General features: G+C 45.2%; 1 protein-coding gene and 1 long non-coding RNA gene across 2 annotated transcripts in view; one reads left to right on the top strand and one right to left on the bottom strand.

The window, feature by feature from the left end:
* Window positions 1-6,351: 6,351 nt before the first annotated feature.
* On the top strand, window positions 6,352-17,703 carry NIFK (nucleolar protein interacting with the FHA domain of MKI67). Its single transcript, XM_082658033.1, has 7 exons — window positions 6,352-6,516; window positions 7,474-7,611; window positions 11,133-11,241; window positions 13,298-13,509; window positions 16,527-16,589; window positions 16,712-16,783; window positions 17,165-17,703. Exons 1-7 carry the CDS (start codon window positions 6,412-6,414, stop codon window positions 17,351-17,353), a joined length of 888 nt encoding a protein of 295 aa, XP_082514159.1. The 5' UTR covers window positions 6,352-6,411; the 3' UTR covers window positions 17,354-17,703.
* LOC309824836 overlaps window positions 13,791-19,309 on the bottom strand; it is a 22,287-nt gene continuing 16,768 nt past the window's right edge. The window contains exons 2-3 of the long non-coding RNA XR_014296977.1: window positions 18,434-18,517; window positions 13,791-14,050 (exon numbers count right to left, since the gene is read on the bottom strand). This is a non-coding gene — a long non-coding RNA (uncharacterized lncRNA). The remainder of the gene's footprint in view (window positions 14,051-18,433; window positions 18,518-19,309) is intronic.

Here is a 19,309-nt window from a genome sequence, read left to right as displayed (position 1 = left end):
TCGTTTCTGCAAAAAAATACTCGGGAAAAATAAAAGTGTATGCGGGACTGTAATTAAGGGGATGGATTGAAAGTGAAATTTTTCTTAAATTTTAACTTCTCTGTAGGATTGTGTTGCCTTTTTTTAGATTATATGAATTTTTAAGCGTGCCGGGTGGGAAGTTTCTCTCCTTTTTAACTACTACTACCTTCCCTCATTCCCCTTCCTTGAGGCACGGGCTGTAATGATTTCTTGTTTAACCTTGCAGTTATTCCATACATCTACCCTACAAATACAAATGTGTATGTGTGTGTATATGGATACACTCCATATGAATTTAAATGATTACTTATATCAACTAAATGATAGTTTGTTGTTTGCTTTGCGCCAGACGTTATTCTAAAACTTTACATGAAAGGTCATATTTTATCTCCAATATACTTCTGCGAATTTGATACTATTTTTATCTTATAAATGATGTTACTATGTTAACAGATTAATTGACTTGCCTAAGGTCATATGCAGCTATTACAAGATGAAGCTGTAATCTAAATGAGTTGTTTTCATCACCATGCTATTATCATCATATATATATTGAAATTTCTTTTGGGAATTTGCTGTGCTTTTTGCACATCTTACTATAAAGTTTTCATCTTTCTCATTCAATTCTAGTAATCCTTATTACTTAAAAATTAACATTTTCTCATTTTTTTATCATTTTTAAAAATAATTTTTGAAATGCAGACATTGTTAATGTGAATTTTTTTGTTTGTTTTTGGTGGAATGGACATGTCCTGTTTATTAACACAGTCAGTCTTTTATGGGCTATTTCGGTTCTTTCTATTATAAATAGCATTGTGATGAAAGTCTTCGTAAGCCCTTATCAGTATGTAAAATCATTTCCTTTTGATATACAGATGGGCAACAGGCACATGAAAAGATATCATCAGGGAAATGCAAATCAAAACCACAATAAGATATCACCTCACACCTGTGAGAATGGCTATATGAAAAAGAAAAAAGGGACTTCCCTGGTGGCGCAGTGGTTAAGAATCCATTTGCCAATGCAGGGGACACAGGTTTGAGCCCTGGTCCAGGAAGATCCCACATGCCACAGAGCAACTAAGCCCATGCGCCACAACTACTGAGCCTGCACTCTAGAGTCCACCAGCCACAACTACTGAGCCCACGTGCCTAGAGCCCTTGCTCTGCAACAAGAGAAGCCACCACAATGAGAAGGCGGCACACCACAGCAAGGAGTAGCCCCCGCTCGCCGCAACTAGAGAACTAGAGAAAGCCCGCACAGCGACAAAGACCCAATGCAGCCAAAAATAAATAAATAAATAAATTTATTTTTTTAAAAAAAGACGAGATAACAGGTGTTGGTGAGGATGTGGAGAAAAGTGAACCTCTTATGCTGGTGGTGGGAATGTAAATTGGTGGAGGCACTATGGAGAACACTATGGAGATTTATCAAAAATTAAAAATAGAACTAGCATACAATCCAGCAATTCCAGTCCTGGGTATTTATCCAAAGAAAACAAAAACACAAATTTGAAAAGATACATGCATCCCAATGTTCATAGCAGCACTAGTTACAATAGCCAAAATATGGAAGCAACCTAAGTGTCCATCAACAGATGAATGGATAAAGATGTGGTATGTAGATGCAATGGCATACTACTCAGCCATAAAAAAAGAATAAATTTTACCAAATGTGACAACATTGGTTGACCTGGAGGGTATTATGCTCAGTGAAATAAGTCAGGCAAAGAAAGACAAATACTATATAATATCACTTATATGTGGAATCTAAAAAATAAAACAAATGATCAAACATAGCAAGGCAGAAACAGACAATCAGACAGATACAGAGAACCAACTGGTGGTTGCCAGGGAGGAGAGAGGTGGGGGGAGGGGCAAAATGGATAAGGGGATTAAGAGGTACAAACTACAAGATATGAAATAGGTAAGTTAAAACTAAATAAATAGATAAGTTACCAGGGATGTAATGTACAGGACAGTGAAAAAGCCAAAATTTTATAATAACTCTATACAGAGTATAACCTATTAAAATGTCAAATTACCAATTGTACACCTGAAATTAATACAATGTTGTAAGTCAACTATACTTCAATTAAAAAAATTAAAGTTAGAAATTTAAAAATGATAATAAGATCATTCTTTTGATAAGTCCTGTTTTTAAAGTTCCTGACGTATTTTGCCAAATCCCTCTGCAAAGAGCTTGATTTCATTTTCATTCCCCTGCCCACCAGGGCCTGAAGGAGCCAGCTTGGCTGCTCTCTCCCCAGTGTGAATATTAACACTGTAGACATTCTGGGCTAATTTAAGGGTTAAATTATACCTTATTTAATAGTACTGCAGACAAGGTCATGGGTGGTGCACGTCTGCAAGGTTCCTTGAAGGGCAAGAGGGGAGAAACAGAAGTCTGGTTGGGAGCTGTGGCCTGCAGTCTGAGAACAGAAGGGGTTAGGGAGTCAGTGCAGAGAGAGAAAAAAGAGATGGGCCTTGGGCTGTGTAAGCAGGAGATTTTAATTTATAGAGCTGACATAATGACAGCTAGAGAGGCCAGTGCCATTGACAGAAGAATTTATTCCTTGCGTCTCCTGAGAAGACAGGGCACACCGTGCCAGGCAGGGCCACACGGGGAAGCACCAGGTTTGGTCAGGAAGGAGGAGCAGGAGTGAGGGAAAGCCAAGCCAGAGCCTGTGTCCCTGTGTCCCTGTGGCCACGGGCAGGGCAGGGCGGGGCAGGGCGGGGCAGGGCAGGGCGATGAGCTCAGGACTGGCCAATGTGAATGCTTCTAGTGGACTTCAGGCTATAGGAGTGGTCTCAAGTTGCCTGGTACCTCGCCTTGGCATGATTTAGGGGAGGGGATATTGGCTTGGTGTGTGAGAGTCAGGTAAGGAGATGCTCCAGGCTGAGCCCTTTGCTGTCTCTAGCAATTGGCTAGCACTGGGAGGACAGTCTCTCTGCAGCCAGCAAGCTTTCTTTTTCTTTATTGAAGTGTAATTGATTTACAATGTTGTGTTAGTTTTTGGTGTATAGTAAAGTGATCCATATATGTGTGTGTGTATATATATATATATATATTCTTTTCCATTATGGTTTATTGCAGGATATTGAATAGAGTTCCCTGTGCTCTACAGTAGGACCTTGTTGTTTATGCATTCTAGATATAATAGTTTGCACCTGCTAACCCCAAACCGTCAGCAAGCTTTTTAAGGTGTCAAAACATCAGAAAATACAAACATGATTAACACAGGCTGGGAAGAGGGCACCAGGATTCAGACTGCAGGACCCAGGACACCATGACCCACAGCCCCACTGAAGGCAGGAAAGGATCCTGGGATGAACGAGGGCATTGGTGAGTCAGTCCATGGATTTTCAGAGGGAACCTGGACCCTCTAGGCAGGCCCCACTCTCCACTCTCCCCACCCCCATCCCCCCGCCGGTCCACCCAGCTTTGCCAGGGTCACTGCCTCACTCGGGGTCTGGATTTGGGGCTGTGCATGATGTTAAACCCAGCACAGGGCAGGATGTGGCCCAGGTGACAGTCATCTACAGGACAGAGGAAAAAGTGTCCCTCCCAGCCTCAGGTCATGTGGCCCTAAATGGTCTGCAGACTGAATTTTTAGTTTGTCAGGTGACATGCATTGAGGCTCCACTGTTGAGCCGGGTGACACAGATGAGAACTGCTCCCCACTTCTTCCCCTAAAATTGTTCCTTTCAGTTCCATGCCCAGAAGCCCTGTGCCTGAGCAAGGGGCAAGGGGCAGGGCCAAGCAGGCTGACTCTGGTAGCTGGGCCCACGTCCCAGGGGTGGCATGTTGGACGGCCCTGCAGGGACCAGGCAGAGCAATGGAAAGGGGGGAGAGCAGGGGAGGAGGAAAGTGGGCAGGGCTGGGCAGGCACCTCGGCCCCTGCCGGTGCCCACTGGCTCCCCTCTCAGGACCGCCCCGCAGAGCCCTCTCCTCCCAAGGCCCAGCTGCCCGGACACTCAGCACATCCCTCCTCGCTCTGCAGCTGGTCCCACTCTGCCGCCAGCCCCACCTCAAATCCCAGGCAGCAGCCCTCGCCATGCTGGGCCCCCAGCCCATAGGTGGTGATGGTGGCACCATGGGAAAGACATGCCGCTATTCTGTCCCAGCAGATATGGGAGGGCAGTGGGGGAAAAGGAGGGGAGAGACCTGCAGTGAGCACACTCAACCGTCCAATCAGGGGTCTGCGGAAGTGCCTGGAGGCATGTGGGTTGTTAAGTGCCCAGGCGGGGAGGGCTGGGGTGGCCCTGGCAACGTGTGCTGCGGACAGGATGCAAAGGCAGTGTGTACGGGACGGTCCAGCTCAGTGAGAGCCATCCCACCCAAGCAGCCTCCCCGCCTACATACAAAATCAGAAAGAAGGAAGAAAGGAACGGAGGGAGGGAGGGTGGAAGGACAAACATAGCGACACTAGCCTATCACCTAGGGCACGCAGAAGGCCAGCTGCCCGCCTGATCGTTAGTAGTGTTGCTGCTGCCACTAAAGAGTGCAGACTTCCCGACCCCTACCCCAGGAGACTTAACAATCATCTCACCCAAAGTCTTCTTCATGGCTGAGAAGACTGAGGCCCCACCTGAGAGGAGGACAATCTCCCCAGGCACAAGGCCGGGGGGTTTCTGGACTCTCTGACCAGGATGCCACATCAGCTCCCGTGACCACCTGCCCAGGTCCCAGAGTGACCCTTGGGCCCTGGGCAGCCGAGGAACAGCAGAATAAGATGGTCCCCAGCAGGGCCAAAGCGTATGTCACTGGAAGGTGCTGTGAAATGACCCAGACTCAGAAGCGGGGAAATGAAACAGGTCCTGTCTGGGCTGCGGTGTGATCCAGGGGCTGAGAGACCCTGTCCCCAGTTAAGGGCTGACTTCTGTGGTCTGGTGAAGGCCATGGAGAGGGTGGCCTGGTAGCCTTCTGTGAACATCTAGGATCTCCTGCAGCACCTGGCCCTGACAGGCCAAGACAGGTCCAGGACCAATCAAAGTATTTTCCTCAGAAAACCATTTCAGGCTGCACCAAATATGGTAACTGTATTCGCTTCCTAGGGCTGCCATTACAAATGATCACAAACGGAATGGCTTAAAACAGAAATGTCTTCTCTCACAGTTCTGGAGGCTAGAAATCCAAGTTCCAGATGCTGGTAGGGCCATGCTCTTGAAGGCTCTAGGGAAGAATCCTCCTTTACCTCTTCCCAGATTCCTGTGGTTGCCAGCAATCCTTGGCGTTCCTTAGCTTCCAACAGCATCACTCCAACCTCTGCCTCTGTCCTCACGCGGCATTCTCCCTGTGTGTGTGTGTGTCCCCAAACGTCCTTCTTACTATAAGGCCATTAGTCATTGGATTAGGGTCCAACTTTCTCCAGCACGACCTCATCTGAACTTGATTACATCTGCAAAGACCCTGCTCGCATCACAGGTACTGGGGTAAAGACTTGAACATATCTTTTGGGGGGACGCATTTCAACCCGGTTCAGAGATCAGTTCCCCGTATCTCTACTCCTGATACTCAAAGTGTAATCCTCGGAGCATCAGCCTCACCTGGGAGTTTGTGAGAGACACAAAACCTAGGGCCCTGCCCCCGACCTAGGAATCAGAATCGGCAGTCCATATGCTCTTTCAATTTTGCAAAGCCTTGGGTCACCACCTGATTCTTTGGGGGCCAGGAATTCCTGGAGGGGACTGAGAAGATTCGAGAGGGGAAACTCCCAGAAAAGAATTGCCAGTTTGCCTTCTTCCCGTCTTTGCTCCTCCCCTCCGCTCCCCATAGGAACTCCGAGATAAGTCAGGGATTCAAGCCTGGGAAAGAGAGGGTTGTTCACACACACACCCAAGGGAGGGGCCTTCAGGGAACCATAGAACTTGGTCTGTATCCTCTTGGTCAGTCCCCCTCTGGGGGACACAGAGGCCAGTATCTGACTCATACATCAAATATCTAACTTTGAGAACAGCCAAGATGCCTGCCCTGCAACAATGCAAAGAGGAAAAAGCATCTCCTACAACAGAGACAAGAGAAGATGAGGTCCTTACTAAAGGATGAGATCAGCGTACAAAGGCCCTTCCAAGTCGAGCACCTGGCCACAGGGCTGACCTCAGCGGACGGGTGGAACCACGGGCGGGCAGGCTACCGAAATACTGAGCAGCAGGCCGAGGGAACACCTCCAAAGGGCGTCAACCCTGGACATGCCCTGCAGCACCGGCCAAACAAGCAGCCCCTCCCGCCCTCTGGCCGCGCTGAGAACGCGGCGCCCCAGGCCCCGCCCCTGCACCGCGCCCCAAGCCCCGCCCCAGGCCCCTGCCGTCACTTCCGCTTTGGGGAAGCAGAGCGCTCGGCGCTTGTGGGAGCGCCGCGTGGGTCTTTTTCGCCTGCGAGCTGGTGACATGGCGGCCTTCACTGGCCCGGCCAAGCCGCTCCTGTCCCTGAACCCGCAGGAGGATACCAAGTTTAAGAAGGAGGTGGCACAGGTTCGCCGGCGCGCAAGCAAGGTGAGCGGCCAGCGCGGCCCGGGCCGCGAGGGGAGGCGAGGGACGGGGTCTGGGGGTCCTGCCCGGCGCGCCTCGGCCTCCCCACGCCTGTGCTTCGTCTGGGGTCACCCCGGGCAGGCCCGGACCTCATGAGGTAGGAGGCCGAGGTTTCCCCGGGAGGACCGAGAAAAGACGCGGTTGGGCCGTGGGCCTTAGGGTCCTCCGGGGGGTGGGTATGGGGGAGGGGTGCACGAGGAGAGGAGAGGAGAGCCAGCCGCTGGGTCGGCCCTCGTCCCGCTCGCGGATCAGCCTCACCCCGGAGCCGTCCTGCTTCCGCCTTGCCCCCGAACTGGGGAGGTTCGTTTGCCCGGTTAGTGGTTTTGGAATTCTTAAAAGACAGTATTTGCCAAGCTCCGTTTGCTGCCTAGGAGTTGGCACTCCGGGCTGGGAGTGGGAGGCTGAGAAGACCGCCTACTGCTTGATGGTTGTCCTCTTGGGGAGATAGACATTACACAGCCAATTTTTTTTTAATCTTTATTTTTATTGAGGTATAATTGATTTACAGTGTTGTGTTAATTTCTGCTGTACAGCGAAGTGATTCAGTTATATGTATACGTGTATGTGTGTATATACATATATGTATATTCTTTTCCATATTTTTTCCACTATGGTTTATCACAGGATATTGAATGCAGTTCCCTGTGCTATACAGGAGGACCTTGTTGTTTATCCATTCTCTATATAATAGTTTGCATCTGCTAACCCCACCCTCCCAATGCATCCCTCCCCCACCCTTGGCAACCATTAGTCTGTTCTCTGTGTCTAAACAGCTAATTCTTTAGTGTGTTATGGTAAGTGGAAATACAGAGTAGGTTCTTGACCTCTTGTCTTAGACTGAGAGCAAGGAGTTTCACAAGTTTTGTTGCATTGTGACTTCTTATTACAAAGAAAATATTTGCCTGGTCTTTGTGTCTTCAGCAACAGGAGAAACAAAAACTTACTCCTGGAGTGATCTATGTGGGCCACTTACCTCCGTCGCTTTATGAAACCCAGATCCGAGCATATTTCTCCCAGTTTGGCACTGTTACAAGATTCAGACTGTCCAGGAGTACCAAGGTAGGATTTTTATATTGAATTAGTTTGTTTTATTTTCCAAAAGTGTATCATCCTTGACAATTTATGGAGCATGTTTGCATGTTATCACTTATTACTCTTCATTCCAGAAAGGGGTTGGATAAGGTCTAGAACCTGAAGCAGCCATGAGAGCAAAATCAATATTCCTGTAAATGTTTGCTTTGCTTTTTAAGAAAAAAAAGGTAATTGCTTCAAGTTCTCAAACTAAATTGACAATCCCAGTAAATGAGTCTTGCTTGTCTTATGACTGCTAAGCCAGGGGTACGTGAACTTCAGTTTGAGGAGCAGGTTTATACATCGTGTATCAGCCTCTGATACGTAGCATCACTGTGACAGCAAAGGTTTGTATGGTGGGTAGTTGGGTAAGGACACTGGAGCCAGACTACCTAGGTATGAGGCCTGTCTCTACATGTTAGTGGTTGTGTGACTAGGTACAAATTCTATAACCTCTCCATGCTTCTGTCTTCTGATTTTCATATTTGTAAGATACGACCTCCTAGGAGTTATCTAATCGAAGATAAATATGGTAATAAGTGTAAGATTCTTAGAACGCCTGACACACAAAGTACTATATAAACGTTATTGTTGTATCATACCTACGTCCTAATAAAGAAAGGTTTATGTGGTTTGTTTCGTTAATAGAGGAGTGGCCCACTTTATTTTCTTCCCACACATACACTTGATTGGTTGTAACCATAGAGTTCTTGTTATTGGAATCTCTTTTTTTCTCAATACGGTTTTTCCACATTTTCCCACTTGAGTTATAGCAAATCAGAGTTAACTATTTGTTGTCACTGCTCTGTTCCTTTGCTTGTTTATTTATCCACTCTCCTGTTGAAACCTAGGTTTTTTCCAGTCTTGTAGGTGAAGCTGCTAGGAACATTCTTGGTGCAGGTGTAGGCAACTTTCTCTAGAACGGTATTTTTCAGACCTTCAATCCACAATAAGAAATCCACAAGGCAACACACATGTACATAAACATAAATGAAAAACAAGTCCCAGGAGATGATACTTAACCTTTCTATTCAGTTTTGTAACAATACTTTTCTGACCTACTAAATTCATTTTGTTGCCCTCTAAAAGGTCAGACTCTGAGTTTGAAAAATAGAGCTTTACAGCCTATCCTCAGGATGACTGAGTGCAGAATGAGTTTCTCCATATTGAGTATAGCTGTTCCCCAGCTTTGTATTCTGAAAATGTTCGGGTCTACAGGGAAGTAGAAAGAATGGTGTAATGAACGTCCCTCCCCTGGATTCAACCGTTATTAATATCCTGACACATTAGCTTCAACTCTTCCCATATCTATAAAAAGGTACACACCTCTTTGTTTTGTTGAACCTTTTGAAGCAAGTGGCAGTTGTAATGCTTTAATACTAAATGCATAATCATCAATTTAAGAATGAGGACATTCTGCCATGTAATCCCAGTGTAAAAATCTCATTTACTGTCCATTGTCACATACCCCCGTGGTCCCTGCCCACCCTGGGATCCAGTTAGGGTTTGTGCATTGCACGTGCTTGTTCAGCTCTTCATCCTGTCTCGAACGGTCTCTTTACTCCTGTTTTGCTTGTTTGGTTTTTCTTGACATAGGCTTTTTTGGAGACTTTAGGCCAGTTGTCTTGGAAAGCGTGCTCCTTGCTGAGATGCACTGGAATGCATCATTTCCAGCTTCGTTGCATAGTAATAAAGCTACTGCCTCCCCACACACCCTGGTTTTGACTATTTGCTTGGTATTGCCAGCATTCTGGGATTACTAGGTCGAGGTGTTGGCTTTTAAGTTTTTGGTTTTTTGGACACCTGACATGTATTTTCACATCAGGTTTCAAAAGATTTATTAGTTCACAGTGTGGTACATTGAGCTAGATTTCACAGTGTTTTACACTCCACCATCCTTCCTCTCCTGAGTTGGGATTGTAAAAGGACTGTCAGATTTTTAAAGTTTTACCAGAATCGTCCTGTTGCAGATAACTGAACTGAGACTCTGGGTTGTGGCCGTGCCTGAGTTGTTAGTCACTGGCGCAGGTGGTGCTAGGAGTGAGCCTCCTGGCCTCCAACTCTGTTGAGCCACACACCCTTTAAATGGTTTCTCATTTCCAGGATCACATGACCAGTTCTGAGCCATATCTGAGAATATGTTGTTTAATGCAAGATTGTAAAGTATTTCTAGTCGTTGTCACTAAGAACTGGATCTGTAGTGGGGAAAAGTTCTTTTTCTACTGCCCTCCTAAGGTCCCTGGCTGGCACCCTGTAAATTGGACTGCAAAAAGGGATTAACAAGACCAAAACAAACACCTAAAATGTATGCTTACACATGGGACTGCTCGGAGAGGAATAACTCAAAGGGTTGGTTAGAACTTGGGCCTATACAGCATCTTGGCAAAGGAGCAAAACATTTTTGGAGGAGCGACAAGACGAAGGAAAAGTGCTTTGAGTTTTTAGGGCTGCAAATTGTGGGAAGGCAAATATACGGGAGACTAATGATGGATGAGGTCTACTTCGTAAAGTTTTTTGTGTAGAGTCCTCTAACTTCTGTCTTTCTGGTAGAGGGAGGAAGACACCTTTGTAAATTCATGTCCTGTTTTTAGGTAAATAAGGGGAGGACAGAGAGTTTTTCTTGTATCTCTTTCTCAATTCCTTCATCTCAAAATAATCCTATGCCAAAGGAGCGGATGTTGGGCAGGCATACCCTGCCACCCTGCAGTACCATGTTTTGAGTACTTGACAGACATCTTGTGGAGCGCTTACGGATTATTTCATATTTTCCTAGCAACCCTGTGAGAGTGGTTATAGAAGGAAAAACTGAAGCTTGAACATTCCTTACCCGATTAAGTGTCAGAGCCAGGGTCCAAACCTGGGCATTCGGACTCTAGAACTCTTGTTACCGAGCTCAGTGAGAAAAATCCACTGTACGTTGCAGTGTGGAGGCCAAGAACTCCGGATGTCCATGTCAGAGGATGTCCTTTGCCCCCAGCCGTGGAGAAGCCCAGTCACTAGTAAACATGACAGTGAATCAGTATTTTATTGATTAACTTTAGAGACACTGAGGAGTTCATTTCTTTTCAGTTTTTCCATATAAAATGGGAATTATATCACCTGCATTCTTTGTGAAGTATTATACCATCTCCTGGGTAGTATTAATAAATATATGGATGACGTGACCACCACCCATGAGATCAATAACGAGTAAAGGGCTGGGGGGCCTCCCACATTTCCTTTATGCTGGGCTGTTGCTATTGGATGAATTCCAACTACAGTAATGTATTCATCAGACGTAATCAAAGTCCCAGGAATGCCTCAAAATCAGTGGCAAGTTCAGACTATTCTGAACTTTTCTTTCCCCATAACAGTCCCCGGACTATGTGATTTGAAGTTGGAATCAAAGGTGTCTTAATGTTATTCAGTGAGGGGCTAATGTACATTATTTAAACTAATGACATTTTGGGAGTTTGATGGCACATCAGAATTTAATTGTTCTGCTTTCTGTGGTGGGTTTTCCATTGCAGACTGGAAATAGCAAAGGCTATGGCTTTGTGGAGTTTGAATCTGAGGATGTTGCCAAAATAGCTGCTGAAACGATGAACAACTACCTTTTTGGCGAAAGACTCTTGAAGTGTGAGTACCCGTCTTACCTGTGGGGCTGCGGGGACGCCTCCCGCTGACGGGAGGGAAGGACGGGTTGCTTAGCTGCTTGGATTCCCCCCCGCACCGGGGTGATTCTCTTAAGCAGTGGTGCAAGGGTTTAAGTGCATTTTCCAGACAAGGTCTAATGGGAACTTCTAAATCTTCCAGAGTGAGAGCAGCTTTAGGCTGAGATGGGGTTGGTTAGGTTTCTTGAGTATATAGGAAGAGCTTCCTTGTGGGATGTGGAAGGGCTCCCTGAGAAGGAGTCACTGAAGTTGAAACCTGAGAATTACGTAACAGTGAGCCAGGTGAAGGGGTGGGAGTGAGGATTTGCTGAGGGGACAGCAGCTGCAGAGCCAAACTGACTCACCATATTCACCTGCAAGGAGAATCACAAGAGGTGCAGGAGGAGAATGAGAGGAAGGGAGGTCAGGTTACTGGAGGCCTTGTAAAGCGGGAGACCAGAGTGTACCCCGAGGACAGCAGGACCCACTAATGGGTTCTAGACCGGACGACCTTTAGCGTGAGGAGTCACATTTCAGTTGGCCCGCATGGCAGTGGCTGCAGCACCTCCACGAGAGAAGCCATCGGGAGTGGCGGGATGGCCGCTGATTAGAAGTTCACCCTGCAGGTGTAGGGCCGCCAGTGACTAGCCTCCCAGAGCAGTGCCCTCCGGAGGTGGGGCCGAGCTTCCGGCCGCCCTGTGCTCGGGCTGGAGGGCGCCCATCCCAGTGCCCAAGTAGAACCCCTCTACTTCGGCTCCTGTTGCTAAGAGAGTCCCAGTAACTCCTGAGGTCCTGCGTTCGTTCACACATTAAAAACGCGGCTCTTGGGCTTCCCTGGTGGCGCAGTGATTGAGAGTCCGCCTGCTGATGCGGGGACACGGGTTCGTGCCCCGGTCCGGGAGGATCCCACGTGCCGCGGAGCGACTGGGCCCGTGAGCCATGGCCGCTGAGCCTGCGCGTCCGGAGCCTGTGCTCCGCAACGGGAGAGGCCACAACAGTGAGAGGCCCGCGTACCGCAAAAAAAACACAAAAAAACAAAAACGCGGCTCTTGCCAGGATGAAATGGGCTGAGTGGGTAACCACGTGTATCAGATCAGTGCTGTGCTGTATCTGACTTTTGAAAGATGGCACAAAGGGCTCTGAACTTGGATACGAGTGAGATTAGCCACGTCATCACCAGTTGTTTGTTTCTTTTTTAATTTTTTGGCTGCACCGCTCAGCATGTGGCTCTTGGTTCCGCGACCAGAGATGGAACCTGCGCCCCGTGCAGTGGAAGTGTGGAGTCTTAACCGCTGGACTGCCAGGGAATTCCCAAACCCCCCCCCCCTTTGTTTTTCTTTTAATGGAAGCAGTTTATCTTGGAGGTGATCCCAGGAAAATACCTGTAAGGAGTGGCGACATGGGGCAGGGGGAGGAAGTCGATAATCAGTTAGTGAAAAGGGTATGTTAGCAAGCAGGTTACCACTTAGGCAGCTGGGCTCCGTCCTGCTGGTAACACTGGGAGACAGAATTATCCCACCTGACAAGCAAGGGAACTGAGATGTTTGCGTACCAACTCCCCATTCATCACTGGTGGAGGGTGGATTCCAGGGGTTTTGGCTTGCCTTGCATGTGGGCCCAGTGTGCGTCCGTGAGCAGAGAGATGCAGATAAGCAGTGAGCTGCCTTAGTCCTGGGCGGGTGCCCAGAGGATCAGCGCTTCTGCTACCGTGGGTCACACAGTCTAAAAGTAGGGATCCTTTTAGCTTCAGGAACCCTGAGACTTGATACCATCCACACTCTCCTCTGTGCTACTTGTCTTTGTTCACTCACGAACCTCTAGTCCTGGAATTGCTCTTGGCACACACACAGTGAGTGTTTGATAAATAGTTGTGGGCTGTATGACTTTCCCTTGGGCACCTGCTTTATCTTTCAGGCTTCTCCACTAAGTGGGGGACGTGTCATTTTGATTGTGCAGTGAGGAATGACACGGGAAATTCTACAGTTAATGTGAAAATCCTTTCCCTCCCACGTGGTTGAAAACCTTTTTTATTATTATTATAGGTCATTTTATACCACCTGAAAAAGTACATGAAAAACTTTTTAGGGAGTGGCATATGCCATTTAAAAGGCCATCATATCCAGCAGTGAAACGGTATAATCAGAATCGGACACTTCTTCAAAAGCTACGGATGGAAGAGCGATTTAAAAAGAAGGAAAAATCACTCAGGAAGAGATTGGCTAAGAAGGGAATTGATTATGACTTCCCTTCACTGGTAGGTATTGCTTTGTATAAAGTATCTAACCCAGTACTTTGATCCCATGCTAGGTTTTGACTAAATTTTGTCATAGCAGTCGTATTATCTCCATTATACAGAAAAGGAAACTCCTGAAAGGGATTAGCTGCTTTGCAACATTTACCTGATTTAGTAATTTTAGATTATTGAAGTTAAACCCTATTTGACCCAACACCATAATGCTTGTAGATTGCTAGTAAAGGTGTCATTGCCAGAATTAAATGTTTGGTTTATTATATGTTATCAGTAAATATCAAGACTGTAAATTGACCATCCTTTTTATGCCATTCTAGTTAAAATTTTGTTTCATGGTCTTCTAAGTTGGAAATACTCCCAAAGTGTATGTCAGAATTAACCAGTCAGCATGAATTCTGTGGATTAAATGAGTGGGAGTTGAAATACAGGAAGGCTCCTTACATGCATGGGTTAACAGATTTTCATCCAGTTCTTCATTGCTTGCTGAACAAGGAGACCTTGCTGAATCTCTCCTCCCTCTTTCATAGTAAGGAGAGTTCTACATCTATAATTAAAAAACAAGAATGCGGGTCATTAGGGTATGGATAGCATAGGTAAAGATCTTATTTTTTTTCTTGACTATATCTTGAGATTGTTTTGGCTCTTCCATAGACCCTGTCGGCTTATTTCCAAAAAGTTAATTAGTTGGTAAGAGATGGTATCTATTACCAAGTTTATTAGGTCTTTTAACCTTATCCAGAAACTGGAAGACCAAGTTGCTATCCTTGGGCCCAGTTCCTGGCTGTTTATTTTTTCCTTTCTGTTGTTGTTGCTTTTTTTTCCCCTTTTTTCTTTTCTTTCTCATTGAAGTATAGTTGATTTACAATATTATATTAGCTTCAGGTGTAAAACAGCGATTTAATATTTTTATCGGTTATACTCCATTTAAAGTATAAAACATTGGCTGTATTTTCCTGTGCTGTAATATATCCTTGTGGCTTTTTAATTTTATTTTATTAATTTATGTATTTGTTTTTATTTTTGGCTGCGTTGGGTCTTTGTGGCTGCACGCAGGCTTTGTCTAGTTGCAGTGAGTGGGCTTCTCATTGCGGTGGCTTCTCTTGTTGCGGAGCACGGGCTCCAGGCGTGCAGGCTTCAGTAGTTGTGGCTCACGGTCTCAGTAGTTGCGGCTCATGGGCTCTAGAGCACAGGCTCAGTAGTTGTGGCACATGGGCTTAGTTGCTCCGCGGCATGTGGGATCTTCCCGGACCAGGCCTCAAATCTGTTTCCCCTGCATTGGCAGGTGGATTCTTAACCACTGGGCCACCAGGGAAGTCCCATTTTATACATAGTAGTTTGTATCTCTTAATCCCCTACCCCTATCTTGCCCCTCCCACCTTCCCTCTCCCCACTGGTAACCACTAGTTTGTTTTCTATATCTGTCTGTTTCTGTTTTGTTATATCTGTTTATTTGTTTTATTTTTTAGATTCCACATATAAGTGAAAACATACAGTATTTGTCTTTCTCTGTCTTGTTTCACTTAGCACAATGCCCTCCATTCCATCAAATGGCAAAATTTCGTTCTTTTTTATGGCTGAGTAGTATTCCATTGTATATATGTACCACATCTTCTTTATCCATTCATCTGTCGATGGACACTTAAGTTGCTTCCATATTTTGGCTGTAATAAATAGTACTGCAGTGAACATTGGGGTGCATGTATCTTTTCGAATTAGTGTTTTCATTTTCTTTGAATGTATGCACAAGAGTAGGGTTTTTGGATCATACGGTAATTCTATTTTTAGTTTTTTAAGGAACCTCCATACTGTTCTCCATAGTGGCTGCACCAATTTACATTCCCACCGACAGTGTACAAGGATTCCCCTTTCTCCACATCCTCTCCAGCATTTGTTATTTGTGGTCTTCTTTTTTTTTTCTGTTCACGCTGTGCAGCATATGGGATCTGAGTTCCCCGACCAGGGATTGAACCCATGACCCCTGCATTGGGAGCGCAGATTCTTAACCACTGGACAGCCAGGGAAGTCCCTGTTTGTGGTCTTTTTTATGATGGCCATTCTGACCGGTATGAGGTGATACCTCACTGTGCCTGGTGGTTAATTCTTTGCCCAAATCCCAAACACAGCCTGTATTGATACATGTTAAAACAACACTATGTCACAGTTTGGGCCTTGGTACTCTTGTGATCCATTCAGGAGCTGGAGAACTGCTTTTCCTGTGCCCCGTCTGTTACCTTGTAGGAAGCAGATTGCTGCGTTCACTGTCCTGGACTTAAGCAGGACAGACCTCCTCTAGGGCCTGCCTTTTCACATTCGTCCTGGCTCCCCACTTCCTGACGCAGGATTCTCTGGCCAGCTCCAGGTTCTAGGCCTTCACTTCAGCCTCTGCAACTTCTGCCTGCTCCTCAGTTAGGCCCCTTTTGTAGTTTTGCCCTTTGCTTAAGATCATTCACTGTATTTGTGGATTTTGCTTTTTAAATTGAAATGCTCCGGGGACTTCCATGATGGTCCAGTGGTAAAGAATCTGCTTTCAATGCAGAGGACTCCGGTTTGATCCCTGGTCGAGGAACTAAGATCCCACATGCTGCGGGGCAACTAATCCTGCACGCCTCAATTAGAGAGCCCGTGTTCCGTAAGCTACAGAGCCCACGCGCTCTGGAGCCTGCATGCCACAACTAGAGAGAGAGAACCTGCGCACCACGACTAGAGAGAAGCCTGCACGCCTCAGTGAAAGATCCTGCATGCCGCGATAAAGATCCTGCATGCCGCAGCTAAGACCCAATGCAACCATAAATAAATAAAAACAAATAAATAAATAAAATATTTTTTAAAATAAAAAAAATGAAGTCTGCCCTGATCCACATATAAATTGGTACCCCCATATAAACAAACAAATAAATAAATTGAAATGCTCTGTCACATAGAATTTATTCGTAATATGTATAAGGATCTAGTGGTAAGTTTTAAAATGTACATACGTGACACTGCTAGTTTACAACTTCTTTATGTTTACTTATGTTAAGGTCTTACATAAAAACGAGGAAAATGCTTCAAACACTGGTCCTCGAAATTCCAGAAAGCACCAGGTAAAACTTTAATTTATCATATTAACTACTAGATATTAGAGAAAGATAAATGGGGAAATATATTCAAGACTACTATAGCTGATAAATATGCAGATTGATGAAGTCTCTTAAATTTATTTAAGGCTTTACGTAAGAAGAAGAAAAAAGCAGCTTTGGTCACTCCTAACACTCCTGAGAAGACTGTGGATAGCCAGGTAAGATGGTCTTCAGAATTTTGGGAATCAGAAACTACAATTTAAAAGAGGAAAAGCAGTTGCTGCTACTGTCACTTTGCTAAAATTTCATTTAATCTTGGGACTTTTTGGTAAATCCTTACTGATGATTTAGCAGGCATAGTAGAGTCTTCCATCTAATACTCTGTCATGGAACATACCATATATCCATTAATTGTGACTTTTCATAGTAAGTGTGATAAGCACCTAAGCTCTTGATTATGTGCAGCTGTATCACCAAAAGATGGAAACAGGCCTAAAATAATATGCGTAACTTTTAATAAGAGAGGGGAGATGATGGGGGGGTCATTCCTAACGTCTTCCCACATTCATGTATTATAATCTTTAACTTGTTGAACCCAGGACCCCACACCGGTTTGTACACCAACGTTTTTGGAGAAACGAAAATCTGAAGTGGCTAAAATGAATGACGATGATAAAGATAATGAGATAGTTTTCAAACAGCCCATATCTGGTGTAAAAGAAGAAACAAAAGACACTCAGACGCCTACAAGTTCAAGGAAAAAAAGACGAAAAAAAAGCACCCAGTAATTCTGAATGTATTGTGTATGGTGGTTGTTCTGAAAAAGGTGATTTTATTATGGAGGCTGATTCTTTGTATTTAACTAGATAAGATGGAATGCAATCAGTAACAAGATGGTTGGAGAAAAAACTGTCAATTCAAGTCAACAGGGAGAGCAGTCAGTGATTTTGGCTTCCCCGCCCTCGCAGAAATGCAGGGGTGAGCACCAGCTCATAGCAGCCCGGCTCACGCTGCCTGTGCCCTGTCTCTACTGCTCTCTTCAGCTTTCATAGCTGCCTTTAGTTGCTCTGCCTGGGTAGCTTAAGTACTAGACTGTAGCCTTTGTCGTTACCATCAAATAAAGAAAATAAAATCTTTACTAAGTGACCATGTAAGTGTTTCTCTGCTAGACCCATCAGATGGCTGAAACTGGATATTAAATTGTATGAAGGGTGAGAAGGCAGCGTCACTATTAATAGGGATTCATTTATGTATATGTGATCATTTTTACCAATGTTAAGTTAGTTTGGGGTGGGCTAGCATGGATTAATTAACAACTACATCCTGTATCAGTATCATCAATCTGGAATTAGACTTCAAGATTCAAGCAGTGACCGCCAGGTAAACTTTTTCTATATTTTTTTTGTATGCAAGGGGGACTTGGCTCTCTTGAAGTAAAATTGTTGGTTTTCGCCTTTTCAACTATCTTTTAAGTTTCTGATGCTCTTGAAATATGCTTTTGTATCAGCTAATTCAGGTTCATTAAAAACATTCATTGCCACCAAACATTTTTTTCATCTAATACTTGTTATATACTTTTATAAGATACTGGGCTGGGTGAGTTGGGTTTAAGTATATAGAAAGGGCATGTTCTACCTCTGGGATAGTCCCTGACGCAAAGAGTATGCTTGCCCTGTGTTCCCTGAGCTGCGTGAGTGTCAGAACTGCCTCCCTCTTTGAACAGTGTCTGAACTTGTCGATCTGGAAGTCCGTCTGGTGTCCCCTTCTGGGAAAGCAGCAGGTAAGCTCATCAGTGCAGCCTGTCGGGTTTTGAATAGTTCCCAGTTCCCGACCTACAACGCGGCCACCCCAGTGCGGCGTGGTACTACCTATCATCACTTGACGCGTGCTGTGCCCTGGAGCTGGGAGACAGTGATTCCATCTTGAGCATATATCGCGGCAATGGATATTTCCTACAAGAAACAGAGTTGAAGTTAAAGAATGTTTTCCTGGGGACTAGGTTAGGATCTTCAGAAGAAGTAGCGTGGGTTTGATTTTCAGATTTTGTGGGGAGAAAATCATGAATCAAGCGGAAACCCCATGGGCCAATAAAATATGAAACTTTGCAGTATGTGGGGTAAATAAGGTGAAGAGGATACAATTCAAAACTACATTCAGAATGACCACAAGTATGTAAAATGGTATTCTTCTTTAAATAGGAAGTTAAACATCAAAGTTCTAATTTGGAAACAAGCATCTGTTGCTTTTATATATAATCATTACAAAAAACTGTAGAGGAAAAAGGCATTATTCCACAGACAAGATTCAGTTGGAGCCAGACATTTCACATGCTGTGTCATATTTGCCCTGAGACGGGGCAGCAAGTGAATAAATGCTTGACATGGTGTGAAAAGAGGTTTTCTCCTTTTGCTAGCATTATTTGGAATACATTGTGGCCATATCCAAGGCAACTGATTGCTATGACTGGAAATTGTCACCCTGGCTGACCATATGCTAATATGAACCCCAGTCTCGGTGTGATACAACAAAGGCTGTGGCTCAAAGACTGATACAAGGTAGGCGAGATAGGGCAGCTGTCCCCATGCAGTGGCTGTGATGCCGATGGCTGCATCTCCTTAGCCCACAAGTGTGATACACGTATATACATAATTTTGCACTTTCTGTAGGCGGAAATAATCATGTGGCTTAAACCTAACTATGCCGTAGGTCATCCTGTGGACCACAAGGCGATTGACTATACTGGG

The sequence above is a fragment of the Grampus griseus genome (assembly GCF_964374135.1).
Source record: "Grampus griseus genome assembly, chromosome: 7".
NCBI lineage: Eukaryota > Metazoa > Chordata > Mammalia > Artiodactyla > Delphinidae > Grampus > Grampus griseus.
This window is presented reverse-complemented; position numbering and strand designations above follow the sequence as displayed.

Excerpts from the sequence above, each read along its gene's own strand:
- NIFK (XM_082658033.1), top strand. The coding sequence starts at position 6,412 with ATGGCGGCCTTCACTGGCCCGGCCAAGCCGCTCCTGTCCCTGAACCCG. Across the intron at positions 6,517-7,473 it reads TTCGCCGGCGCGCAAGCAAG|CAACAGGAGAAACAAAAACT; the intron begins GTGAGCGGCCAG and ends TTGTGTCTTCAG. Across the intron at positions 7,612-11,132 it reads GACTGTCCAGGAGTACCAAG|ACTGGAAATAGCAAAGGCTA; the intron begins GTAGGATTTTTA and ends TTTCCATTGCAG.